General features: G+C 47.8%; 1 protein-coding gene across 1 annotated transcript in view; it reads left to right on the forward strand.

The window, feature by feature from the left end:
• Positions 1-6375, forward strand: part of CECR2 (CECR2 histone acetyl-lysine reader) — a 175521-nt gene extending 169146 nt beyond the window's left edge. Inside the window, exon 18 of the mRNA XM_066237775.1 lies at positions 1424-6375. Within this exon, the coding sequence (XP_066093872.1) occupies positions 1424-1429 (6 nt within the window). The 3' untranslated portion in view covers positions 1430-6375. The remainder of the gene's footprint in view (positions 1-1423) is intronic.
• Positions 6376-9740: the final 3365 nt, after the last annotated feature.

Genomic DNA, 9740 nt, shown 5'->3' on the forward strand with positions numbered 1-9740 from the left:
TTGGATGATCGAGTCATCATATGCACATCTCTGCTTGCTCGGAACAAAATCGAGCCCTTCTTGAACTGGATGATAACTGGGGATGAAAAGTGATTACCTATGAAAACATCGTAAGGAAAAGGGCATATTGTGAACCCGGAAAACCTAGCCCTTCCACCTCTAAACCAAATTTGACTCTGAATAAGAGAATGTTGTGTATAGAGTGGGACATTTGAGGACCAATACATTATGAGCTTTTAAAACCGAACAAGCCTGACCTGTGGTGGCGCAGTGGGATAAAGCATTGACCTGGAAGTGCTGAGGTCGCCGGTTCAAAACCCTGAGCTTGCCTGGTCAAGGCACATATGGGAGTTGATGCTTCCAGCTCCTCCCTCCCTTCTCTCTCTCTGTCTCTTCCTCTCCTCTCTAAAATGAATAAATAAATAAAAAAAAAAAAACGAACAAAAAGCTCAATTCGGAGAAGTATTGTCAGCAACTGGATAATTTAAAGACAGCAGTCCAAGAAAAGAGGCCAGCGATGTTCAATAGGAAGAACATCATATTGCATTATGATAATGTGAGGCCGCATGTTGCTTTGGGGACTCGTCAAAAAATTGCAGAACTGGGCTGGGAAATTCTGTCGCATCTACCATATTCCCCGGATTTAGCACCCTCTATCACTTGTTTTTGTCCTCACAAAATTTTTTGAAGGGCAAAAAGTTCGAAAATGAAGAAGATATCAAACAAGCACTGGTTCAATTTTTTGCATCGAAAGATAAAACATTTTTCAAAAATGGGATATACAAATTGCCCTCATGCTGGCAAGAAATCATTAATAGTAATGGCAATTATATTATTTAATAAAGTTTATTGACGGTAAGAAAAATTTGTATTTTGTTTTATTCCAAAAACGGACAGAACTTTCCGGTAGACCATATATTTTGATATAGTCATAGTCGCTTGCATATTTTAATGTTTGTTTTATTGACATTAGAGGCAGGGAGAGAGACAAAGAGGCAGGGACATAGAACTGCTCCTGCATGTGCCCTGACCGGGAATGCAACCTCTGCACTTCATGACAATGCTCCAACCAACCGAGCTATCCGGCCAGGGCGCGTCGACTCTTACCCTTCCTGCCCGTTTGGTTTTAAGGGACTAGGCAGTCAGGGTTTTAAATACTGGCAGCTACCTCTGAGCACCGCTCTGTGTCTAGCACGGCTGAGAGCTACTTGCTGTCTGACTCCTGTGGTCGCTGTCAGCATGTGTCCTTCCCGTGTGTGTGAGCCCAGCAGGGAGCAGGGGCTGCAGTGCGAGTGGGAGGTATGGCTGGGGAGCGAGTCCATCCGTCCTCCTCGATGAGAGGAACAGCTCTTCGGCTGATTTAATTTTACAGTTAACACAAGTATGAAGTTTGCTTAAATCATCCTTGTTTTGCTTTTCCCAGAGCTAGTTCAAGGAGGAACTACCCCAAGGAAACAGAAAGCTGCACATGAAGGCTGGAACATGGAGAATTTGGGGAATGACCCTCACCCACCTTGATCCCTGTCACCTGCCAAGCCCCTCATTGTGCCACCTCGCATCAGCTGGCATCTGGAGCCGTGCCCACAGCCCTCAAAGCACATTGCTCAGATGACTGGCGCACAGCTTGCAGCGTCCTGGCCAGGTCTCTAGCATGGCTGATAATTAGGAACAAATGAGCGGAAAGTAGGGACGGCTGTTCCAAGTCCTGAGACTGTTCAGGGAAGGTCATCTAAGACTTGGGAGGGGCAGACATACAGATGGAGTGGTGCTTATAAACTTCCATGAGCAGCTAAACTCAGGTATATGTTTGGGGAAGGAACTACTTGTAGTGTTCATTTGTTTGGAGCTGGGTCCAGTTTACAGATTTTTCATGTTGCCTTTTGAAATAACTTCTGTTGTTGGTGAATGTATTATACATAAACTGCAAAATGGGTGAGGGCCTGGGAGACATGAAAGTCCCCACAGCGGACACCCTCCTCCCTATGGGCGCCATCCCCACGGCGGGCACCGCCTTCCATGTGGGCGCTGTCCTCAAGGCGGGCACAGCGCTGGAGTGATCCTCAACTGTTTACAGTCACATCACACTGAGTATATGGAGGGCTGGAGAAGAGGGTAGGAGAGGCTTACTCTAGTAATGTCATTGTGTTTTCCTCAGTGGCCAGCTGTCCTTCAAGAGTTCAGGTCTTCTTTCCAATCCAAGAGGATTATGTTCCACTCTCCCCCTAGACGTTTAGTTTCTCAGTTCAGAGGCAGAGTGTTCTCATGGCCTTCCAGAAGTTTCCACCCAGCAGGCAAGCTACCCTCTTGATGGGTGGCCCCGCTTGGACTGGGAGACCGACGCCCTTCCGGGTTTGTCACCGGCTCTACCAGAGAGTTCTAAACCGGTGTCTGGGATCCCTAGTGTTGTCTTATTAGAAGAGAAGGTGAAGTGTCCTCGTCACAGACCTGCTGGGGCTGTGCTCGGGCCACGTCAGCAGAGCTTGCCGGCGCAAGCCCCATTTTGTGGAAGTGACTACTCAGGTTTGTATATGTTAGTATCAATAAGGAAATTGCACAGTTTTGAATAGGAAAATGTATTTTATAGGTTTACAGTTTGAATTTAGGAATATTTCAGTATATATAGTCTATTCATTTTTAAGTGAATCATAGTAAAGTCATGGTGGTTTAAATAGCTGTCAAGACAGAGTTCTTGGGAATCATTTGTTGCATGTGTGATAGGAAACACTTTTGCAGTATTAAGTTACTTTATTACCATTTTAGATGTGAATTACACTGGATTCTTTCTGTTTAGCATTCTGTTTGATATTAGCTGAGATGCAGGCTCAGTTGGAACTTATGTGAATATCCCACAGAGAAAGAAAGGACTAAGGAAAATGCCCTAAAATTACAGGTTTTTGTCAAGGATAGCATATTTTTAAGCATGCCTTTGGGATAGTGGAAAAGCTACCAGTATATTAATTGGCTCTACTTACTTATAAAGTCATCTGTGTCAGGGCCAATGAACCTCTGTTCGATTTTAGCGTCTTTGATTGACATGTGGCACTGTCACGTTTAAAGTTTGCTGAACGTGTGCCATCCTTAGGAAGAGAAAGAAATTGGAAACGTGTCATACCCCAAGACACCAGCTCCCTATCAAGAAATCCCTCCTTGTGCGGGCGTTCCTGTTGACCTGGCAGTGTGGCTCACAGCACGGGCAGGACCGAGAACTGAGCCAGGAGCATAGATGTCTCCGAAATGGTGCACAACAATATGACTTTTTCTCTAACAGACTTTCATTTTAAATCTGGTGTGATTTTAAGTGCAATGAGTTCTGGGCTGTGTTCTCATTTGATCCTAATTCTTGTTAGAAATCTGTCGTGGGCATAATCTGGTTTACAAGAGGGACAACATCAGCGTTTCCTGCAGGAAGAGCAGCTAGAAGGTGTGTGGACGGGCCCGGCCAGCCAGGGAGTTGGTCAGTGTGGAAGATCGCACAGCAGGAGCATTGCTACTTCTCTCTGTGTTTGTGCAGAAGCAGGAAAAGGCAGCTGCCCTCACAGCTAGCTTGAGCCTAAGCCTGATCTTACCTGGGCATTCTGCCAATGACACCCTTTCTCTTTCTACATGGAAGCTGGTTTGAGTGAGAGGCCTCGGCTCCTCTCTGAGCAAGGAGCACATAACACAGGCCTTCTCCTGGCGCTGATGTGCGGGGTTGTTTGTGCTGAGCTCCTGGGGGCAGGGGGCCGAAGCAAGAGTTGGCGGATGGGTCCCCTCCCCTTCCTTCCACCCAGTGTACACAGTGCTTGTGATTGGTTACCCTTTCTCCTCACTCCCCCAGCCCCTTACCCCATTACCTGTGTTAGAAGCTGTGAACAGTATAGGAAAAAAAGCAGTAATTTATCCTTAATCTCCCTTCTTGGTATGTAGAGAGATGAGAAACTAGGAAATTGAACTACTGTATTCTGTTATAACACTGTGAAGAAGGGCAATAGAAACACTTCACCTTGCTGACCCTGTGTGGGACGTCGGTCATGCGTCCTCCCGTCGGTAGGTCCTAGCTGCTCCTGGCTTTCCGGTGCAGATCTGTGGAAGCAGCAGAGCTGCTGGATTGCGGGAACACACGTGATGAGCTCCTGTGGCTGCTCAGCCATGTCCCCCGCAGGGGCTCTGCTGAGGCCCCTCTCTCCTCTCCAGTGTCAGGCTCTGAGTGGAAGGGCTTCATACTGGACTGCTCCAGCCCCACCACAGTGCCAGCTCGCAGTCCCCAGGGGGACAGCTGCACTCTCTGAAGGATGAGGCTCACCTGAGTCTGCAGTGATAGCTGACCCTTACTGCAGTTGAGGTTAGAAACCACCCCCGCCCCTCCGGCTCAAGAGAAAGTAGGATCAGAAAGGAGAGCCCTCTCGTAAGGTTTCTGGTTCGAGGGTTTTTCCCCTTAAGAATCTGTTCATTAAGAAGGTAGCTATTGGCTAAAATTTATTATGGTAGATGTACCTGGAGGATAAGGAAGCACACAATATGCAGATTCTTGTTTATATAATTTTTTGCATCCCACTTTTTTTTTTTGACAGTGTCAGAGAGAGGGACAGATGGGTTCAGACAGGAACGGAGAGAGATGAGAAGCGTCAATTCTTTGTTGCAGCTCCTGAGTTCATTGATCGCTTTCTCATATGTGCTTTGGCCCGGGGGCTACAGCAGAGCGAGTGACCCCTTTGCTCAAACCAGCGACCTTGGGGTCATGTTTATGATCCTGTGCTCAAGCCAGTGACCTCTGTCTGGGTTTCAAACCTGGGTCCTCCACATCCCAGTTTGACGCTCTATCCATTCTGCCACTAACTGGTCAGGCTCACTTTTAAAAATAAAATACTAAGTTACTCCATCTCTCCTTAGGCTTTCTGATAGTGCACATGAGCTTATCGTTCACAGTTGTTCTCAGTGTGCCCGAGCCATGCCCAAGTCACACTGCTTTCAAAGCGACCTTTCTCTGTTCCTCTTTGTGTTTTTGAGAACCCAGACCTGTCATTGTGACCCGTAGTCCAGCCAGACCTCGCCATGTTAAGTGTCACTTCACCTGGGCCTGGCCCTCAGACCTTGGAAGTGCTTGTCCTGACTGACCTTTGGTCTCTGTGGCACTTACTTGCTATATTGATATTTATGCTAATTTGCTACTGTCCAAAGCACAAAATTCCTTTATTGCAGTAATCACAGATTTAGAAACAAATTTCCAATTCATACCACTTGGTTGAACCTATTTTCTTGCTTTTTTTAAATGGGCATTCAGATCCCTTTTAAATTACACTGCTCTTAAGACCTAATTTAAAACGTCACAGGAAGTCTTAATCCAGCAATCCCCAGGCAAGGACAGTGCATGTGCCAAGATCCTGACGTGCTTTCACAGGGACTGTTCTAAGGGAGTGAAAAGGCTCCTAGCCTAGCATTACTTCCCCTTCGTGCCTGCCTCTCAGCTCTCCCTCCCCCTAGATCCTGTGTGGACCTCAGTTGCAGAAATTGGTTTCGTGTATGAAAGAAAAGGGGCTCTGGGATACAGGGTCCCCAGGGCAGGCTCTGTCCACCACTTGAGTGAGGACACTTGGGGTTTTGGTGGAGCAGATAGGCTCTTACCCCGGGGCTCACATCACTCACCAGGAACCAAGGCTAGTTGAGCCTTTCTGCGGGTTGGACTCCATCATGCAACCTTAGGACGCTCGCTGCGCCTGTTCTGCTTCCCTGGTGTAAATGGGACTTGAGTGAATGCTCACGTCTAACCTCTTGAATGAAACTGTGCACAAGGTTGGTGTCCAGGCTGGGTGCTTACCCTCTGTGCTTTGTAGGGCCTTTGTTAACAAAGAAGAAGCTGTCTCCTGGCTAGTCTCTTTAATTCTGCACCAGGGGACTCACAGAACCTTTATTTAGAAACACCTGATAACCAACTCACTGTCCTGTAGGGGTGGGGTCGGAAACAGGAGTGTGAGTATTGAGTGAGTTACTGAAATGCTGAGCCCCTGCTCAGACACTCCACAGACCCCTTCCTTTCCTAGCTGGACTTGGCCCCTCACTCTCCTGTCTTGCACACAGCTCCTGGGAGCCCAGGTCATTGTCCAGTGGCCGGGAGCACACAGGGTCAGGGGTCCTTTGCAGCTGCTGCAGAGGCTGTGTAACTCTCCTGGCCAGTACTGGAAAGGGGAGTGTATTTATTTTTATATTGTGTATATTTGTCGTGGTCTGCTGACTCCCTGTTTCACTGAGAGCGACACTTACCTCAATAGTTAGTTCAATATTGTGTGTTGGATAATTTTCTAAAAGAACTTTTTAAAAAGCTTTTTGATCCTTGGAGGTCTGTAGATTTATTTCCATATGATGAACTGGTTATTTTGTATAAAGTACATTCTTAAAATAGCAAGTCTGATCTGTGTGTGTGTATGTCACTTCTGTCAGGACAGAGGTCCCAGTGCAGTCACCTGGAAACTGCCCTCCGTACCCACCTGGCCCCACCAAGGTGGGCGGCAGCGGTGGGCAGTGGAGGGGCTGGCTGTGCAGGTGCTGAGAGAACTTGACGGCAATGAACTTGACTGATAATTCTACCCACTGATGGGGATGAAGTACTCTCCCCACCTCCCGCATTCACCAGGTACCACCCACACATGCTCAGCTCTTGGTACACCTGTGCTGTACTGGACGGGAGAGGGAGAGAACAGATTTAAAAAGTAGCTGCCTGGTCCCAGCCAGGTAGCTTGGTTGGTTGAGCATCATCCCAAAACACAAAGGCTGTGAGCTTGATCCCCACCTTAGGCACATACAGGAACAGAACAATATTTTTGTATGTCTCTGAAGTCAATAAAATTTCCAAGTAAAATAGAATAGCTACCTTTATCAGCTATAGCCTTAAGACACTACACAGTTCCTGGCCTTGTTTAGCCTCAAATTATTCATTTTGTAAAGTAGCTGCATTCAGTGTAAATTCTCCACAGGTCCATCAATTTCCAAATCCATTCTTCACTCAGGTCCTTCACATGGGCAGTGACATCTTTCTGTCCTGACCTCCCATTTGGTGTCAGATAATCCCACAGCATTCTTATTACTAAGTTTTGAGACTTCCATCCTGTTGCTGGTTTTTTTTATTTTTGTTTGATTTTAGAGAAGAGAGGAAGGGAGAGAAAGACATCTGCTTGTTGTTCCAACCCTTCATTTATCAGTTGATTCGTGTGTGCCCTGACAGGGATCAAACCCTCAACCTGGGCATGTCAGGATGACATTCTAACCAACGGAACTACCTGGCCAGGGCACATCCTGGTGCTGTTTTAAAAACATGTTCCCATTTCATTCTCCCATAAAAAGTATTTTTCCTGTAAAATAGTGTTGATCACATTTCTCTAAGTTAGTAGTTGCATTTCCATATAAATTCCCCCCAACCCCCCACCCCAAAGTGAGAAGCGGGGGAGGCAGACATACTCCTGCATGTGCCCTACCGGGATCCATCCGGCATGCCCACCAGGGGGCGATGCTCTGCCCATCTGGAGTGTTGCTCCGCTGCAACTGGAACCATTCTAGCGCCTGAGGCGGAGGCCATGGAGCCATCCTCAGTGCCCAAGGATGGACACTTTGCTCTAATGGAGCCTTGGCTGCTGGAGGGGAAGAGTGGAGAAGCAGATGGGTGCCTCTCCTGTGTGCCCTGACTGGGAATCAAACCCAGGACTTCCACATGCCACAGAGCCAACCAGCCAGGGCCCATATAATTTTTGAAACAACAACAAAAAAATGATGATAATCTTTAAAGTGAAAAAGATAATCTTTAAAGTGAAAAATCATGAGTGAAACCCAGATTTGACACATTTCCTTTTCTGCTAGGGGGGCAGGGCACCACTGGGGCCTGGCAGACTTTGCTGTCCTGACAGCTGTGACCCAATACAGCCAACAAACCCCTCACCCCTCTGTGCTGTGCATATTAGTATCACACCCTTAAAATAACATGTAACATTGACTTCTAACTTTGGGTTCTCAGCTGAAACCCCTCCTGGGACTGGAATTTCTTACCAAAGCCGAAAGTTGACAATTAGTTAATGGTAGGGTTTGACTTGAATAGGACTCTAGCTCTTAGCAGACTGCTTCATGTTGCCAGATGTATCTCCTTGGAACCAAAACGAAATCTCTTCCACTGGTCCACTCGTTTCAAATTTTGAAGGTTGGAAGACAACCTTCACCTTGTATCTTGTAAGTGGCCTATGTTACTAAACTATTTGGCAAGAGTTGCCTTTGGAACAAATGCCATTGGACTTTTCCTCCCCAGAGTCCAGCTCCTGTAGGCTTCACTGTCCCCTCCCCCACTGGACTCTGTAACTGGGCCTGCAGATTTATGTCCCTGGCATCATGGTTTTCCCTTGGGGGGGTGTGTATGTGTGTTTAGAAAGAGACAGGTGCCTGACCTGTGGTGGCGCAGTGGATAAAGCGTTGACCTGGAACACTGAGGTCGCCGGTTCAAAACCCTGGGCTTGCCTGGTCAAGGCACATATGGGAGTTGATGCTTCCAGCTCCTCCCCCCTTCTCTCTCTCTGTCTCTCCTCTCTCTCTCTCTCTCTCTCTCTCTCTCTCTCTCTCCCTCTCCTCTCTAAAATGAATAAATAAATAAAATTTAAAAAAATAGTTCTTTAAAAAAAAAAAAAAGAAAGAGGAGAGGAGAGAGATGAGAAGCATCAACTCATAGTTGAGTCACTTTAGTTGTTGATTGCTTCTCATGTGTGGTCACTGGGGGGGGCTTAAGCCAGTGACTCCGGGTTTCAAGCCTGGGACCTCAGTATCCCTGGTGATGCTCTACCCACTGTGCCACCACCAGTCGGGCCCTTGGGGACAGCGACGGTCCCATTCAAACAAGGTCCATATCATAGCAGGCTGCAGAGGCTCTGCCCCAGGCCTGCAGAAGGACTGCAGAGATGCTGCAGAACGGAGAAGCGCCCTCGTGACCAGTTGCCCTCCTTCCCAACCTCCATCCAGTCACCCCCAGCTTCCGCATCCTCTGTCCTGTCTTCTGGGCTGTTTGGAGCTGTTTCTGAGATCTAAATCCAACGGCGCTGCTATTCCAGCACCAAGTCAGGGCCTCCTCACGGGGAACCATCTGTGTGCTCCTGTGACATCTGCAGTCACTGCTGTCATTCAAATTTTCATGAGCTGACATTTGCCTCTGCAGTGCCCTATCTAATGGTCACCAATCTGGCTTCCCAACCTCTTGCCCTCCAAGAATTAAAAACCTAGGCTTTAAAAAATTGGACACCTGGGCTCTCCCCCAGGGAGTTTTCCATTGGTCTGGGGCGAGCCTGGCTGTGAGGGTTGTTCAGAGCCTTCCTGGCAATCCCTTGGGACAACATTGTCCACCACTGCAGAGCCAGCGCCCGGCCTCATGCATTTGAGTCACTGCAGAACTGTTAGGGTGGGGCTGGTTCCCAAGGTGTGTGGTGGGTTCTGAGAGTGCATCTCTTAACAAGCTCACGGTAGGACAACACTGAGAGTAGTAAGGCCACAAATTCCCCCTTCCCCTCCACTACTTGTGACCTTATTTAAAGAGGGAGGCTACCTGACATCATCCTCCATGTGCTTGTCCAAGTCCTCACACCCACTCTCCTGCCAGTCATGTCCCCTCCCCAAAGCCAGCTTGCCCTGTGCTTTGGATTCTGACTCTTTTTTTTACCTTCATCCTGACCAGATTCACCAGTTATCATCATATCCTGGACCTGTCCAAACCACTTTGCTGCCATAAGCCTGACCTTACCCTC

The sequence above is a fragment of the Saccopteryx bilineata genome, chromosome 6 (assembly GCF_036850765.1).
Source record: "Saccopteryx bilineata isolate mSacBil1 chromosome 6, mSacBil1_pri_phased_curated, whole genome shotgun sequence".
Taxonomy (NCBI): domain Eukaryota; kingdom Metazoa; phylum Chordata; class Mammalia; order Chiroptera; family Emballonuridae; genus Saccopteryx; species Saccopteryx bilineata.